Source organism: Aspergillus sydowii (genome assembly GCF_001890705.1).
Source record: "Aspergillus sydowii CBS 593.65 unplaced genomic scaffold ASPSYscaffold_16, whole genome shotgun sequence".
Taxonomy (NCBI): Eukaryota; Fungi; Ascomycota; class Eurotiomycetes; order Eurotiales; family Aspergillaceae; genus Aspergillus; species Aspergillus sydowii.
This window is the reverse complement of record NW_024467874.1, coordinates 350,145-366,872: the sequence shown is the minus strand read 5'-3', so window position 1 is coordinate 366,872 and position 16,728 is coordinate 350,145. Positions and strand designations below refer to the sequence as shown.

At 49.5% G+C, this 16,728-nt stretch overlaps 6 protein-coding genes across 6 annotated transcripts; 4 read left to right on the top strand and 2 right to left on the bottom strand.

The window, feature by feature from the left end:
- The first annotated feature begins 1,656 nt into the window (after positions 1-1,656).
- Positions 1,657-3,320, top strand: ASPSYDRAFT_50939 (glycoside hydrolase family 16 protein). Its single transcript, XM_040848187.1, has 3 exons — positions 1,657-2,239; positions 2,296-2,744; positions 2,792-3,320. Exons 1-3 carry the CDS (start codon positions 1,915-1,917, stop codon positions 2,888-2,890), a joined length of 873 nt encoding a protein of 290 aa, XP_040697241.1. The 5' UTR covers positions 1,657-1,914; the 3' UTR covers positions 2,891-3,320.
- On the bottom strand, positions 3,241-5,623 carry ASPSYDRAFT_82366 (Hsp70 family protein; the record flags this gene model as incomplete). Its single annotated transcript, XM_040851146.1, has 7 exons — positions 5,386-5,623; positions 4,636-5,315; positions 4,299-4,569; positions 4,139-4,241; positions 4,045-4,085; positions 3,687-3,906; positions 3,241-3,588 (listed from the first exon to the last, which is right to left on the bottom strand). Exons 1-7 carry the CDS (start codon positions 5,532-5,534, stop codon positions 3,241-3,243), a joined length of 1,812 nt encoding a protein of 603 aa, XP_040697240.1. The 5' UTR covers positions 5,535-5,623.
- Positions 5,624-5,881: 258 nt separating this feature from the next.
- Positions 5,882-7,276, top strand: ASPSYDRAFT_530206 (uncharacterized protein). Its single transcript, XM_040848599.1, has 2 exons — positions 5,882-6,906; positions 6,966-7,276. Exon 1 carries the CDS (start codon positions 6,035-6,037, stop codon positions 6,875-6,877), a length of 843 nt encoding a protein of 280 aa, XP_040697239.1. The 5' UTR covers positions 5,882-6,034; the 3' UTR covers positions 6,878-6,906; positions 6,966-7,276.
- Positions 7,024-7,852, bottom strand: ASPSYDRAFT_50937 (uncharacterized protein). Its single transcript, XM_040848186.1, has 2 exons — positions 7,567-7,852; positions 7,024-7,507 (listed from the first exon to the last, which is right to left on the bottom strand). The coding sequence occupies exons 1-2, from the start codon at positions 7,778-7,780 to the stop codon at positions 7,395-7,397; spliced, it is 327 nt and encodes a 108-aa protein (XP_040697238.1). The 5' UTR covers positions 7,781-7,852; the 3' UTR covers positions 7,024-7,394.
- Positions 7,853-9,949: 2,097 nt separating this feature from the next.
- Positions 9,950-12,707, top strand: ASPSYDRAFT_94637 (uncharacterized protein; the record flags this gene model as incomplete). The annotated part of the gene is made up of 9 exons (XM_040853000.1): positions 9,950-10,451; positions 10,517-10,554; positions 10,620-10,833; positions 10,896-11,012; positions 11,067-11,150; positions 11,206-11,376; positions 11,432-11,456; positions 11,516-12,097; positions 12,164-12,707. 9 exons carry the CDS (start codon positions 9,950-9,952, stop codon positions 12,705-12,707), a joined length of 2,277 nt encoding a protein of 758 aa, XP_040697237.1.
- A 2,641-nt stretch (positions 12,708-15,348) lies between these two features.
- Positions 15,349-16,458, top strand: ASPSYDRAFT_62053 (uncharacterized protein; the record flags this gene model as incomplete). The annotated part of the gene is made up of 3 exons (XM_040850070.1): positions 15,349-16,058; positions 16,123-16,272; positions 16,332-16,458. 3 exons carry the CDS (start codon positions 15,349-15,351, stop codon positions 16,456-16,458), a joined length of 987 nt encoding a protein of 328 aa, XP_040697236.1.
- Positions 16,459-16,728: the final 270 nt, after the last annotated feature.

Sequence of the window (16,728 nt, the reverse complement as noted above, 5' to 3'; positions counted from 1 at the left end):
TACCCCTATCAATCTCAAACACTCGCGTTGAGGACAGAGAGGAATCGCTGAATTAAAGCTCCAATCGGTTATTAAACCCCACCGAATCCGCAAATACGAGACGACCTCGTTCAGCTCTCGGAACTGGTATCGTCACTTGCTCGTTGCTCTCGTGTCGAGGGCTTCTTCGGTAACTCCTCCGAGCATAGCCACACGCCACCTGCAGCCTCCCTACTTATATTTATTTATATTACCGGTACTCGGATGCTTCCGAGCCCAATGCAGCGTTATACATCAATAAAACCTGTGCACAGTGGTCTGACCGACAAATTCCATCCACTGTGTTTTTTTCCGGTCGCCGGTAGGACAACACTAGCAGAGAACGCTCGATAATTGCTGCAAAAACACAAGGGATATTAAATCGGATAAAAGACAAGCAACAACGACAGCAAGTGTGAATCCTCCAATTCCAATAGGAAAACCTCCTGACCGCAATTGTGATATATCCGACGGAACAAGAGGACAAGGCGCCACCAGTCGGTCTGGAGAATGCATTAATCAATCTCAACGGGATGTGGTCGGAATTAATCACTGACGAGGGAGTTCTTGGCCAGGTAATTTCTGGAGCATTAATATAGTGAAAACCCTGACAAGTATGTCGTCGAAAGCGAAGCCGGAGCACAGCTACACCGCTACAAACAGTGAATGGACATCGGGAGACTGCTTTTGATCGGTTCCTTTAGAACCTTTGGTTTATATCAACGGATATTCCGAAGCCTTCCGGACAGTCTACGCAGGCTCTTCACAGTTGCCTCCTCTGACTACTGTGCAACTGCTAGCTTAGGTTATCCGTTTTGGGCAATTTGAGTAGGATCATACCCCTCGGGCTCCCGTCCACTTTGATATGAGAACATATAGCCACCGGAGTCAGTGGCGTGGTTATATCCGAGCAGACTGACTTGAGCCGTCATACAACCAGGCGGATATATAAGGCTACTCGAGGTGTCTACTGATTTGGACCGAAACAATTCCTATCTAGACACGTACATTGTCCCCTGAGACTAGGTTGACACAGCCTATGTCGTCAAAAATATGTTTACTGGTATAGACATTTGTTATACCAATCATAAAATCTGAGGTTCTCGAGTTTTAAAGAGCAACGATCAAGGAACTTGAAGTACACTTAACAGTCTTCTTGCCCAGAAGCTCCCAGATAGTAGTAATTTCACATTGATTGATAGGCTGGCATTCCATAAGAACTATAAAATTGATAATATGACAGTGGTGGAAGATGAGGTTGACAAGGAAGGCGGGCAGGGTTTATATATATATATGTGTGTGTGTCGTTAGTAGACACCGTCCAGCCCGGCTAGCGGAGTTATCTACTACAAAAGGCTACCGCTGAATCACTAATCAAACCCTTCAGTATTCGGGACATCTATCTATTTCTTCAATCAAAAGGTAGAAAAGGAATCTTCTGTGTGCGGCTGAACTTTGGCTGCTCTGGGCATTGTTCTATTGGCTTGGAATCGTCATCCTGGACGACATCGTCAGCATTCTACGCTGCTTACTGGCTACGCCGTAAGGCTAAAAGTCTAAAATAGGATTTGCTGACACTAACGATAACTGGTGGCTCCACCTGCACAGTGGTGCTGGCACTTGAGGCTGGAGACCATTCAGACACCCAATGTTAGCGCCGCGAATTCATTACTGAGGAGGCAGTCCCTGGCCAGAATACCTAGGCCTCTAATTGTCGACTGTGCCCTCGAGATTTCATTGCTCCTTACTGGCCGTGAGGATACAAATGCAACCCTGCGTCTCCACTAAATCAGGAAACTGTTTCATATTGGGGCCATTCGGCGGCCCAAACAGACTCTGCTGCAATATAAATACCCCAGCTCCCCGGACCCAGAAACACGAACAACAATTTCTGCCATGATTTCGCTCCTGAAGATTCCGATTCTCCTGGCAGGCACCGTAGGGGCGCAATCTGCCTACCACGCGACTACTGGAGGTGCAGAGGCTACCTACGCCCATCGCCTCTTCCATGACTTTCGCTCCTTGGATGATACGGGCAATCTCTACAGCAGCGAGCCGTCAAACATCACCAGTGATGAGGAGTCTTCTGCAGCTCCTGTCCAGCCCGGATATCTTAGCTCTGACGCCTTTGTCAACGACTGGGGTATCCAGACCTGGGATTCACCAGCGGGGGATGAGACGCCTTTGCGAAAGCAGTACAGCAATCAGAATGTTTACATCCGTACGGAATCCTCTTCAGCAATTATACCGTATATCCACACTGATATTCCTGCTTAGAACGCGACGGAGACACCTCAGAAACCCACCTCGTCCTCCGGGCCTACCGCAACAAAGACTTCGTCTCCGCGGGCGAAATAGACAGCAAACTCTCCAACATTCTCCATGCCTCCATTCGCGTCCGGGCCAGAGTCCGCGGCGAGTCCGGAGCCTGCGCCGGCATCTTCACCTATTTCGACGATGACAACGAAAGCGATATTGAAATCCTGACTCGGGATCCTACAAACCACATCCGCTACACGAACCAGCCCGGTCTAGACTCAGATGGGAATGAGATCCCCGAGGCTTCCACTGATGCTGTCATGCAGAATGGAGCCGTGTGGTCGGAGTGGAATGACCACCGTTTGGACTGGACTCCTGACCTTAGTGCTTGGTATCTGAACGAGGAGCTGGCTGAGACGAAGATATATGGGATACCGCGGAGTCCGAGCTCTGTGATATTGAATATGGTGAGTTTGCATCGATATACTGTACTTTGCCTCTCTAACCCGGGCAGTGGAGTGATGGTGGCGTGTGGTCGGGAGAGATGAGTGTCGGCTCTGCTGCGTATCTTGAAATCCAGTGGATCGAGGTCCTGTTCAATATCTCGTCTTAGAACAAAACCTAGCCTGGGAGTGGGATAGTTTATGATCTACTCAATCCAGACAGCTCCGAGGATCCCTTTCAATCACGACAGATTCGCTGCGCTCTACGATCCGTTCTATCCGATTGCAACCGCCAACGCATTAACCAGGGCCTCCATTGGGGATATCCCAGGTCCCTTGGCGATAGACTTCAGTAAATATAAGAAAAGAGGGTTCTTCCTAGGATAGTAAAAGACTATAATAACCCCTAGTCCAGGCTTGACAATATAAACCTCTCTTTAGAAAGACTCCGTTAAAAGTGTTCAAGTGCAAGAGCGGCTGCTGGAATAATAGAGTATATATAGTAATATAGCTTATCAGGCTACTGGTATTGAATCTCCGCCTGCCCTGACCCGATTTTGGTCTCCCCATAATAGATAGTGAACAGCGTAGACGCACCGGATGGGACCATCTCAAGCGCATAGTCCAACCGCTTATACCATTTCCCCCCCTTGCCCCTGAAATCCTTAAGCTCACTATACTCACAGCACCAGAGCTTCCCGGTGATTTTGCATAGCTCGCCTAGCCGTTCATTCCACCTCACGGGTGGAGAATCGCCATCATATTGGTAGATGGTGATATTGAAATCATCGGCCTTAAGTTCATCCTCGTCCTCGTAGAGGCTATAGTATTCCTTGCGGATGGGATGTGCTTTAGCAACGTCTTCCCCCTGCGGTAGGTCAACCTCGGGCTCAGAGTCGTTCTGCATGAATTGCGAAGAGGAATGGAATAGAAAGAACGAAGGAAGGACAAACCTTTTTAAGATACCAATCCATTTCGCTTAGCCTTGTAGGTGCCCTCTTGGTGATAGTACCATTTGTCCTTTTTGCTGTGTATTGAAGGGTCCCATGGAACGTTTGCACGAATGCCGAGACTCACTCTGGAAATAGTAGACAGGACACTGGGGGTGGAGTAGTCTTCGACCCGATTCTCCAGGGGAGCGTCCATAAGCCCTTTGAGGATGGCACCGCGACATATAGCAGTGCGTCTAGTGGACCGGTCAGTTCATGAATATACGTCCTTAATTGAGTAGCCAAAGGGCTCGTCTGGAGACTTACGTCCTGTCAGGAGTAGACTGCCAGATCTCGATTCCACCACCGGAATATCGCTGTTCTAATGTTCATACAAGAAGCGGCTGGAGCCCAGACCACCGGCGAGAATAATACCCTTGGAAGTATGGTAAGCGATGGGAGAAATAGCAGCAGTAGGATATCGCCTACCTCTACCTTAAGGCCCTTATTTTTTGCCTTTTTAATCTGGCTGTCAAGGAGCTTTTCAAGTCCCGGCACAGCAGTGTTGGTGAACGCCTGCCCGATGTTCGAGCTGTAATGCGTATCCAGTCAGAAGGAACCGTGCGTATAGACAACACCTAGAGCATACTTGGAGAAACGAATGTAGCCGTCCCTTATAGGCGGCAAGCCGGGTCTGGTGTCGTTGAGATCGGCCCCTGTTAGGGGAGTCTTGTTAAGGGAGACAAGGTATTCAGCTTTGCCGTTTCTTTTCGAATACTGTGGCTTGATGGAATACTCCCATTCTGCCTTTAGTATTCGATTGATATCAACCGCACTGAGCATCGAGAACTTGCGGCCAAGACGGTTTCTCAGCTGGATTTTAAAGTCTTCGTCGATGAATATACCGCCGCAGACGCTGCCTGTTTCGCATCGAGGAAGCACAATCAGTCTGAGTGTACTTCAGTAGGTAAATCCGAGTAGCTCACCGGCACCTTCGACCGCTTCGTGAAGCCGCAGTGGCATTGTGCTTCCAATCTTATAGGTAATGACATCCACAGTTCCGCCCCCAGCATCGCAGATCAAGTAGACATCGTCATCGTCGAGGCACCCCATACGCTCAATAAGCGATGACAGGGCCGCCGCCTCAGGCTCAGGCGCAAAGGTTAGAGTCGTTTCGCCAGCGCGCCGGGGATCCAGGATTCCAGCCTTCCTGGCTGCCTCTGTCATCGAGGTGCGGGCGTAGTCCTTCCAGATGGCAGGGACCGTGAGGACTACATGGAACTGCAGCGCCTCGATCAAGTACTTCTTGCGCACCTTCAGGATCTCGGAGATGGTATGCTCCCACAAGGCACGCAGATAGTCCGCAACGCAGTCCTGCGCAGTCTTGCGACTCTCGCGAAGCATCCTCCTGGCGCGCATTATGTGGTCCGAGGCCCTCAGCGAATCCCACATGTCCTCGTCGCGCAGGAGTAGCAGCTTGAACCACTCAATGGCGTCTAGATGCGCTGGGACTTCGAATCCCCACAGCGGCGCGTCGCCTTCGAATTCGTAGTACAGTCTGGTGGGTGTTTTGGCTTCCTCGTGTGTCGTTCCTGGCCATCGCGTGATGATGTTAATATCGTCCTTGCCAAAATCCGCCATCGTGATCCACGACGCGCCAGAGTATCTGTCACAGCAGGATGATCAGTTTGTCAATCATATTGTGGGGGATGTGACGGTTTGTCTCCAGTGCTTACGTTGTTCCGAAGTCGAGGCCGATGACAAGGCAGTTATGGAATTCAGCATTCTTCTCTTTTCTCAACCTGTTCATGAGGCCCCTGAACTTCCCTTCCTTTCGCACCTCCGACGACCGCGTCATGAATCCGTCCCCGTCGTCCCTCGGCATTGCGGCGATATAGTTAGAGCACGATAAGGGAAGTGGTGGCGCACGGAGACAGGTGGAGAGCTTCGCTCCTTGATCTTGCGGGTATGAACGAGAGGACTTAAAGATTGTGGTAGCCTTGCAATTAATTGCCACTACCGATATTAGCTATTGCAGCGTTCTGCCCAGGCTATTCTCCAGCCTTGCGCTGCTCGCCAGCCTTTCGCGTCCTCGAACCCTCATCAAATGACCCTGTCATGATTGCCCCTACTGGAAGCAAACAGAATAAGCCAGCGGTATGCAAATTACTAGTGCCAGGTTATTAGCACACTAGCTAAACGGGCACAGCAACAGTTACGAACTTATAATATCCAAGATCTGCTCCAGATGATGAAGAGCTCACGCTTGATTCTTGTATTCTCCGTCTGACCAAGAGAACCCCGTCACCCGCTTTTTTACTGTCGAAGAGCAAACCTGCCTCTATCCTTTCTCTTCTGTCCGGGCTTATTTATTGTTCTTGCACAATGAGCGAAGTCAATACGGTTCATCGCAGTCCTCAAGGCAGCGAAGGCCCACCTAGGGCAACTCCCGGGGCAATCAATAACGAAGGGAGAATCCCAGGTAGTTATCCAGATGGGAGGCCGTCTCCACATCCTTCCCCCAACGCTCATCACATCCCAAACCCTCCCTCCAGGCCTGGAAGTGCCGGTGTACCACGCGTGGAGGGCAGAACGCAGCAGAGAGGGACATCGATCCCTCCAAACCGAGGTATTTCGACAGAACGAGGTACACAGTCCGAAACAAAGCAGCTAGCTTTGATCGACGAGTGGCGCAGACGGTGCGCTCAGCTCGAGAGAGAGGTCAATGAAGAGCGGCAGAAGGCGCGCGAGGTCCAGGAGAAAATGCAGGATGTAAACGACGATGCAGACCACTGGCATGAACAGTACATGGAAGAGAAGAAGAGTCATGAGAAGGCAAGGATCGCGCTGCAGAGTAGTACAGAGGACGCGAGGTACTGGCAGGTGCAGCTCCAGTCCGCAATGATGGATGACAATGCCGACGCAGCGAAGACGCGCCAGGCGCGAAGTCAGCTTGAGAACAGCGAGATGGTAACCCAGACCCAGCGGCTGAGACTGCTGATTCGTGACTTTGCAGTTGTGTACGGTGAATGTAAGGAGAACAACCTGCTCGTTTCCCCCGAGGGCCAGGCCGCTATTGCCAAATATCTCCATACAGACAGAAGTACGCTCGGCAGCTACGTCGGGTCTGGCTCTACGTGCCCGGCCATACTCAAGGCGTTCATCTGGGCATTTCTGCGAGCTGTGATGTTTGGCCGGTTTTTTCTGGGCACTGGCGAGCGTGGATGAAGCGGCGAGCTCGTTGCGCGTCTACTTGGGTATGTGAAAGGCAGAGCTCTGGGGAACCCCAGGCCATTTCAACTAACTGTTGATACAGAACTAAATTAGTCACGCAGTCTACCTACAAGGGTATGAGACCCTTCTGGGATGGTTACCTCTATATGATAGGTTAAATTGTGAATCCATGCATATAAAACTATAATAACTATTTCACATAAAACCTGTTACTTTTGAAGAGTATTAGCTGCCAAACTCATCAATCCCCATAAGTGATGAATCATGGGTGATAGAATCTGGTAAAGGGAAACAACTAAGACCGTCAAGCGAACATGATAAATTCATACTAAAATAGTCCTTTGTCAATACTATTCCAGTTTGTCCAAAAGCGAGCCATATAATTCTGTCGGAAATGCACGGTCCTTGTTGTTTCTGGTGTCTCAATACCTATGGAGGACCCGTGAGACCTAGGCCCGGTTGTTCAAATCCCACCACGCATTTCGGGATTTGATCTATTATCATTTTAGTTTCAGCGAAACTCAGATCTGCCAAATATTATTATAACTTTATCACTCACCAAGATTGCAGTTACCCAGCCTACCTGACCAAATAAAGTTCTTTTGAGCTGTATAGCCCCATTTCCTTGAACCACCAGCTCATGTCAGCGACCTGAGTATATCATGAAAAAATACTTGCCGTACTTATTTGACCCCCCCCCCCGGGAACGGTTGCGCCATTATCCCAAATACAGATGATATTTCTTGATGGTAGACTACCCGCAGTGCTGATTATTGGCCCCGATGGGTCGCAATTTCTGGCGGGACAGACACGGGCCTGTGCTGTGCCCGGGCCACGAATCTTGCATTGCACCGCAGCAACTACACCAATGAAAGTAAGAAAGGGGGCAATATGCATATTGCTATCGAATTGTGTGCGATATAATAACTGTTTCCGAGGTAGAACTTTGGGTTAGGGGATCAATATCCTGATCATACAAGACAAAGAGCAAAACCCTGGTGGGAGGTTTAGCGTTATTTATGCCTTTCAGCCTCTCAAAAGCCGCAACGATTCATGTGTTGCAAATCTGTCTGATGACTTCAAGATGCCTCAGCTGATCACCACGCCTAGAACATTTCCAAGTTCTCGACTCATAATTGAGTGTACCAGATCTGCTTCTTCGCAAACAAATATTATTACCTCTCGCGCCTGCCTGTATCGCACTGAGACTCCCGCATCTGTGTTAGACTGAAAGTTACGAAGCACTGAGGGCGTATGCAGCAGCAGCACCGTCCTGGCTAATGCCGATGATATCAATTGACTGTACTAGTCTCTTCGTATCTATACTATTACTATCTATTCTACTCTGAATTAATGGCCGGATCTGGTTATTTAGGACCAAAAACATAGGAAATCTAATAATAGTTTTCTTATCTCTCCAAGTGTATATGTGGGTAATATCTGGGATCTCGTGGCAAACTATGGTAGTGCACGACGGGTGGCCTGATAGCCTTAACTTTATATGAACCAAGGTATCAGTAGTCTCGATTGACCGGATTATATCTCCTGATCATGTCTAGGTCTTGGTATTTCTAGTATAGTACTAATGTAAGCGCTGGATCCAAAGAGCCCCGCTAGCGTCGTTCCAGATGTACAGCGCAAGTTCCACGTATGGAGAACTGACTCCAGCTGGTAGACGCTCTCCCAGTAGCCTGTCCCCGTGCTCCGCAAGTTTCTAATGCCTCTAGAGAATAGGACGGGCCGAAAGTCTTATATCCTACACTCAAAGATGGTACCGAGGGCATTGAGTAGACATGCCAGCATAGATAGTTCCAGTACGCAGCATTGAGTGCCTTGAATTGCACAGTACTCAATATAAAATGAGAGACTACAGTGCTCGAACACTACATCACTCACATGAGTGTACATTAATTGCTGTCCTTACATCGCGAGGTTGGCAAGTATTAAGGGTATTAAAACGCCGAAGTACAGCCTGAAGACTGATTCCTAGTACTATTATTATTTAAATCTACTAATATCTAAGCTTTTATAACTAAACTAAGATATTAGTAGACTTGTTATCCAAGGCGGACGGCCACGGAGCATCGTCCGTCAGAGTGAGAGCCGCGCGATGGAGCAGCAACGCGTTACGAAGTCTTCCCATTTTCATTTTCTTTGCCTCAGTAAAACAATCTGTCTCGTACATAATTCGAGTTCTTCGTCCTCAAGATCTCCAGTACGGCTTCTGCGAGGGTCGAAATCGGGAACCGCCGCAGGGGCGTGAGACAGATGGTGGAGATCGAACGAAATTGCAAAACAGCGAGATAGCAGCGGATTGGGTTTGAGTCCGTGTCATCAAGTGTTCTTCTGCAGACTGACCCACTAACTGCGATTCGATATCAGCTGTTAATATTCGGGGGCAGACTCTAGCAAGTAGAGTCCATGCTCGCTCGAAGACCTTATTGGAACCGTAGGAAAGACCTGCGTCTTCACCGTCTGGCTTATGGTCTCAGCAGAAATAATTGGCGTTTTCCAAAAGTAAAGACACTACGTTCTCTCCCAGCCACTTTTCGACATAAGTCCAGTGCTGTATAACATGAAGGCTTGGGATTAAGAAAAGGCGGTCATTATCGAGCTCGTTTGCCATACACGAGTTCCTCTTCGCACCGGATGGTCCTTATACTTGCCTTGAGCCTCTCGGGTTAGCGCATACTCCGTACAGTATTGTAGTGCTGGTCGTTATAAACAAACTCAGTTGTACGGGTTTAGGCCCACCAACTCCCACACCAAACCCGAAGAAATAACAACGAAGGAAGCATCAGATCAACAAGAGTGGGGAACAAGCAACGCCAGTGAGTTCACAGATCTCGAGTTTGCCGTAAGTGATCGACACGGATTCATTTCCCAGCCGTGTTAGCTGAACAGTTCGTGCCATTGTGGTGGAGAGAGAGAGTGGAGACCCAAGAGCTGAGCCACGTCAAAGCTTCCCCGCGAGATCCCATGCCCTGAGAAAGTAAGTGAAGAGTCACGGAATTCCCATTCCTCTTGACACATACCACACGCTTCTCTTTGGACGTACACGAAACCATGGGAGGCCTGCGTGCGCTTTGTTGCAGCTCCGCTGACAAAAACGATCCTGACGATCATCCCTCCCCAAACCGACCACTTCACCAATCGCAGAATGGTCAAAATGCGCCGACCGGTGTCAACCAGGGATCCTCTTTGACGGATGTGACCCAGGGGAAACCCGAGGAAAAGCCCAAGGAAGAGCCAGTGGAAAAGCCTGTTGGAAAGCCAAAGGAGAAACCTCCACCCCCACGGAATCTATGGAAGGAAGCATATGACGGATTGGATCGCTCTAGCCAGGACTTGTTACCTGAGAATGGAAAACCTGCCACAGACGCCATCCAGGGTGTGATTGATATTACAACTGCAAAGTATAAGGAGTTCCAGAAGGGCGGCCTCAGAATCCACCGGAAGGAGAAAGATGATATCAATATCCGTGATGCATCAATGAAAATCCTGGGGGCTGCAATGAAGGCCAAGGACGTAATTTCAACGGCAGTATCTTTTGATCCTACAGGACACGGTAAGATCTGGGCCTCGACAATCCGTTACCAAGTAAATATATGCTAATAGAGTGAAAACAACCAGCATCTTCTGCATGGACGGTGATTTCTTTTGGAATGAGTGTGAGTTTCTACATACCTATATCGTAGCATGTTAAACGTTATGGCGATACTCATACAAATCCCAGATTGTTCAAAACAGATTGGACAGACGAGATGCCATCTTCCAGTCTTCTGCGTATCTTACCGAGAATCTGTCCTGGTTTGCAATTGTTGATGCCCACTACAGAAATCAGGAGGTTGACACCGACAAGCATGTTGACGAGGCTCTGCTTCGGGCCTATTCAGCGATATTACAATTCACAGCTGAAATCAAAAAATCGGAGAAGGAGAATGAAGCGGGTACGTGTCAACTCCTGTTGTAGATTAAACATTTTGGAGACTCTGGACTAATCATCCCCAAGTCCGTACCTGGAAGAGCATCTTCCCATTGACGGACCAGGCTTTGTCAACTCTCAAGGTAGCAGTCGCAGAGCAGAAAGCCGCTGCAGACCAGTGGATTGGGCTTGCTGCGAATCTTGGTAACTCAGCTAAAAAACAATTCTGACCAAAGGTTGGTGACTGATCAAGTACAGGTGACCGAGAGCGTGCAAAGGAGCATCTTGCAAAGACTGATGCAAGCCTTGAAGCCACAAGGAAGCTGGAGGACAAAGCAAAGAGTATGTTCTGTTCCTAATGGTCTGCCATTAGTCGGCATTGCTGACGATCTTATAGCTGTGGAGGAGGAGAACCAGGTCAAATGGATGTCAGAGTTCAATTTCTCGGGGCGTCAGAACTTTTTGCAAAAGAAACGAACTGGGGACACTGGTATCTGGCTGCTTGATTCGCAGGAGTATACCAATTGGATGGTCACCCCAGGAAACCTGCTTTGGCTACCTGGCATCTGTAAGTAGATCATTCTCCCCCTGACGCTTGTTAGGTTAATGACGATTATCAACAGCGGGCTGTGGCAAATCCGTCCTTTGGTATGGCATAGATCTTTACCAGTTGTCCTTGCAAGAGAGTCAACGCTAACCGCTGCTAGCTCTACTGTGATTCATGACCTTGGCGAGATCTGCGAATTGGATCCTTACAAGTACCTCGCCTACTGGTACTTCCACTTCGGCGACGACTTGACCAAAAGTGTTTATTCCATGGCCAGGTCGCTGATTAGACAGTTGAGCCGGTCCCCACTGCCATCGTCATTGGTGAAGTTATGGGACAAACATCACCTCCAAGGAAGCGAGCCCAATTTGCAAACCATACTAGGTGTACTTGATGATGTTTTGTCTAGTATTCCTGACCAGGGGCATGTTTACTTGGTTTTCGATGCCTTGGATGAGTGTCCGGCCAATACTACTGCCGACAGTGAGAGAAAGTCGCTTCTTTCCGTTGTTGTCGACCTTCTCGAACGGCATAAGGATAAAGTTCACATCCTCGCTACTAGTCGGCCGGAGACAGATATCAAAGAAGAGCTGGAGAAGTTCTCTACAGTCGATCTAGAGGCCCATTTGGCTGAGGATGTGAAACAGTTCGTTACCGCCGCAATTTCACGAGATCCGCTACAGAAATACAGTGAAGAAATCAAGGCACTAATCTTCCATACATTAGTAACCTCTGAGGAACGGTAAATTACGTCTCATTCCACTCCAATATTTCAACCCCAGGCAACCCTAACTTACTTTTTGACCAGGCGTTTCCGTTGGGCTGAGTTGCAAATCCAGACGCTTGAGAAACGCCGCAAACGCCGCACTGGCGATGACGAAGACATAAAGGAAGCTCTCAAGAAAATTCCAAAAGACTTGGAGGATACCTATCGCAGAATCCTTAATAGCATTGAGCCGGACGACATTCCCCTGGCACGAAACATTCTCATGCTCATTTGTCTTTCCCCTGCGACGCTTGAAGTCAACACAGTTGCTGAGATGGCCAATCTAGATAACCCTGATGACGTCGTCAATATATGCACGACCTCCCTTCTCAGTTTATCCGATGAGAAGATCCAGCTGGCTCATTTCTCGGTGCAGGAGTTCCTGATTGTCTCGGAGGAGGGTAGCCACCACGAATGCCAATTCTCGGCAGCTAACGGCCACAGATCTCTCTTGACAGCAACTGTGGACTATCTTCTGGAGCAGACTAAAGAGTTGACCCCGGAGGAAGCGACAGAACGGCCTTTCTTTTTATATGCCTCCAAGAACTGGTCTACTCACGCCACTGCTTCGGGGGACATTGATTGACTCGATCCAGGCCTCAAATCCAAGATTACTCATCTCTTTACTCAACCTACGGTTTACTTAAACTGGGTGCGTATTGCATCCAATTTCGGGACTCGTGGCGAAAGATGGTCGACAACTCCCGAAAGTTGTGAACTTCCAATCCATCGAGCCTCGTGGATGGGATTCCTCGAAGCCGTGGAGGAGTTGTTGAACCAGGGTGCTGATCCCGAAGCCAACACTCAGGAAGGGCGTTATGGCAGTGCACTTCAAGGCGCGTCGTTCCACGGGCACGAAAAGATAGTCCAGGTGCTGCTCGATCGGGGTGCCAATTTCAACGGCCCAGGAGGAAAGTATGGCACTGCACTTCAATCGGCGTCGTTCCAAAAGCATGAGAAGATAGTGAAGATGCTGCTGGATCGAGGCGCCGATATCACCATCCCGGGAGGATTTTACGGCAACGCGCTTCAAGCTGCATCTCTCGGAGGCAATGAAAGTATAGTGCAAATTCTGCTCGATGCAGGTGCCGATGTGAATGCCGAACAAGGAGGTTATGGCAGTCCAATTCAAGGCGCATCGCTTAACGGGCATGAAAAGGTAGTGCAGATGCTGCTCGATCAGCATGCCGATGTCAACGCCATAGGAAGGGAAGGCAGTGCACTTCAAGCCGCAGCAACCGGAGGCCATGAAAAAATAGTGTGGATGCTGCTGGATCAACACGCCGATGTTAATACCCTAGGAGGTACATATGGCAGTCCACTTCAAGCCGCGGCGTACGGAGGGTATGAAAACATAGTGCGGACACTACTGGATCGACATGCCGATGTCAACGCCCCGGATGGAGAATATGGCAGTGTACTTCAAGCTGCATCGTCCGGAGGCACTGGAAAGATCGTGCAGATGCTGCTAGATAAAGGCGCTGATCCCGACGCCGAAGGACCTTTAGGCACTGCACTTCTAGCCGCAGCAATGGGAGGCAGGAAAGACTGTGTGGAGGTACTGTTGGACCATGGTGTCGACATCAACGCTCGAGGAGGCTTAGAGGAGAACTGTACACCACTTCAATTTGCAGCGCGTGATGGACCTGAAGAGGTCGTGCAGTTATTGTTAGAACGAGGTGCCGATCCCAACATCCTTGAAGGAGATATCGGCAGTGCGCTTCAAGCTGCAGTGATGGATGACACTGAAAATGGAAGGATAGTGCAGATGCTGCTAGACGGAGGTGCCAATCTCAACGCCATAGGAGGGAAGTACGGCACTCCACTTCAGGCTGCGGCGTACTTCGGCAATAAAAACGCAATTAATTTGATGCTGGATCGAGGCGCCGATATCAACGCCCAAGGAACCGCCACTCCACTTCAGGAAGCAGCGGCTGAGTTTGATGCCGAGATAGTGCAATTGCTGCTGGATCGAGGCGCCGATGTTAACGCCCCAGGTGGGGAATATGGAACTGCACTTGAGGCCGCGTCGTCCCCAGGTAAGGAAAAGATAGTCCAGATGCTGCTTGATCGAGGCGCAACAATGAGCACTTCAATGTAGGTATGGAATGAAACGTGTGGTGTCGATGCCGGCAAGAAAATGTCCAAATTTCTGGATCAACCAATTGCATGGCATACCAGTAGAGAGCAGATACTCCAGCTAGCTAGCATATATCATGAACAAATGCAGTCTATGGTCAGGTAGTGTGACTCAGATGCAGGCATTATCGTCATTATTAAGTACATTATGCCTGGGTCAAAAGCCAGCAGCCATCTGCAACGTGCTAATTCACTTCATAGAAGCAGGGAACTTCGACGATATTTAAGGGCTTCAAGATTTAGCCCTCATCTTCCAGTCCAGGTTGTATACATAACTCAAACACAGCCCTTCCCTGTTATTATTTGTGTACTCTCGACTAAAATTTGCATCACTTGACTCTACCGATACCCAAATTCCCGGGGTAACTACGCTTGAGTGAATGGTTGAGACAAATAACGATCCGGAAGATATAACGGTACTGTTCCTAGGCATGGTAATTACTAATTTGATCTCGGTAATCTCGAAGACAGCCTAGGTGCCGAGAATCAAGGCTGTCTAATGATGTCATTTGCCTCAGTCACGCATCCTCAACAATCATACTTGAGGCCGATCATGTTATCCACCACTCAGTCAGTGGTACACGTGGAGTTGCGAGGGACGGGCCGCCTAATGATTGCATGACTAGCGGGAAAGAATTGGAAATAAAACATGTATTTACGAATAATATGATGTGACGGCTACTCTACTTGCCCTGCTGAGAAATGTCCGCGGTGGCGGTGTCTAGAGGACATCGTATATAGCATGAAGATGCCGCTGATTCGGTAATTGACTATCCTTGGGATGAGCCTCCTGTGAGACAGTCAGAGTCAGCACTTGTCTGAAGGTCAAGGCTGACCCGAGTCATCTCACCTGCTGAAATTTACAAAACTCAACTTGTGCAAAATAAGCACTCACTGAAACTGTATGGTAAGATACAGTAATACAGCATATACCTGGATTTCTTTATGCTTTTAGCCCCGGAGGTCCAGTCACGTCCGGTCCGAACCTGGATTGCTCTGCTTATTAGAGGGTGTCTTTCCCTTAACTTGCACTTCCTGCACTTAGGTTCCCTTGTACTTCCGCATTTTGACCTTTCATTCCTGCCAGCATGACTCTCCTCGGCTCCGTCGTCCGCCAATTTGTCTCCATCCCCACGCTCTCCGCATCCCTTAGCCTCAAGGGCCAGACCGTGTTCATCACAGGCGCCAACACAGGCCTGGGACTGGCAACCGCGCGAGAATGCGTCGGGCGCGGAGCAGCGAAAGTGATTCTCGCCGTGCGTAATCGCGCCAACGGCGACGCTGCCAAACTCTCCATCCAACAATCACACCCATCGGCACCCGCCACAATCGACATCTGGGACGTGGATCTCCTCTCCTTCGACTCGGTGCTGGCCATAGGCAAACGCGCGGCCCAGCTGCCCCGCCTCGACATCGCACTTCTCAACGCCGGCGTCTTCAAGTTCGCCTGGTCCACCTCGACGGATGGCTACGAGACCGGCCTGCAGGTTAACCACCTGGCCACTGCGCTCCTCGCTCTGACACTGCTGCCGACGCTGAAGAAGACGGCCAAAGAGCTCGGCCACCCGTCGCGTCTCACGTTCACCTCGGCCGAGACGCACATGTTCACCAAGTTCGCGGAGCAGGCGGCCGATAAGCCGTTGGACGAGCTGAACAAGAAGGAGCTGTACAAGGATGCCATGGACCGGTACTGTGTGACCAAGCTGCTCAATGTGTTCTGGGCAAGGGAGTTGGCGGCGCGCACATCTCGAGAAGAGGTTATTGTGAACTACTTCAATCCGGGCGCGGTGGATACGGGGCACGTATATTTATTTATTTCTTTATTTATTTATGCATGTGAGAGTAGAGCTAACATCTACCAGCATCCACCGCGACGGCAACCTTCTCATCCGCAAGTTCGACCGCTACGTCGGCCGCAGCGTCGAGCAGGGCGCCAGTCTCGTGCTCAATGCCGCCGTCGTCAAGGGGCCTGAGAGTCACGGGGAGTACATGAGCGAGGGAAACATTAAGCCGTATGTTCCCTTATCTTCCCTCCCCTATTAAAAGTCCGTCGACCGCTAATCAACTGTAGACCCGGGGACCTCGTTCTCAGCGATACCGGCGCTAGGCTGCAAAAGAGGCTTTGGGATGATACTGAGGAGGTGCTGAAGAAGCATGTGCCGTCGGCAGAGGGGCTAGATACTATTTTCAAGGTGTAATGTGAATCAGTCTGTTGGACGGGTTTGGGCTTCCTGGTTATTCATTATCCTGTCGAGATAACGGAGTAAACGGACTTTTAATTTTCTACTTCGTTATTCGTTAGTGCTTGAGAAAATGAGATTGACAAAGGGATAGAACATATGTTTCCTATTGCATGTCTGCGTTGGCTGAAAGAAGGAGCAATATAAGATAAGAAGCTATCGTCCAATTTTTGAATAATTTATAAACACCAAGTGCATTCTATTTCGTCAGATTAGACGTCAAACGCC

What these genes read in the sequence shown, in the direction of transcription:
- ASPSYDRAFT_50939 (XM_040848187.1), top strand. Translation starts at nt 1,915, where the DNA reads ATGATTTCGCTCCTGAAGATTCCGATTCTCCTGGCAGGCACCGTAGGG. An exon ending in CAATCAGAATGTTTACATCC is followed by an intron (nt 2,240 to 2,295) that starts GTACGGAATCCT and finishes ATTCCTGCTTAG; the next exon opens with AACGCGACGGAGACACCTCA. An exon ending in GCTCTGTGATATTGAATATG is followed by an intron (nt 2,745 to 2,791) that starts GTGAGTTTGCAT and finishes TAACCCGGGCAG; the next exon opens with TGGAGTGATGGTGGCGTGTG.
- ASPSYDRAFT_530206 (XM_040848599.1), top strand. Translation starts at nt 6,035, where the DNA reads ATGAGCGAAGTCAATACGGTTCATCGCAGTCCTCAAGGCAGCGAAGGC.
- ASPSYDRAFT_50937 (XM_040848186.1), bottom strand. Translation starts at nt 7,780, where the DNA reads ATGCATATTGCCCCCTTTCTTACTTTCATTGGTGTAGTTGCTGCGGTG. An exon ending in CGGGGGGGGGGGTCAAATAA is followed by an intron (nt 7,508 to 7,566) that starts GTACGGCAAGTA and finishes TGGTGGTTCAAG; the next exon opens with GAAATGGGGCTATACAGCTC.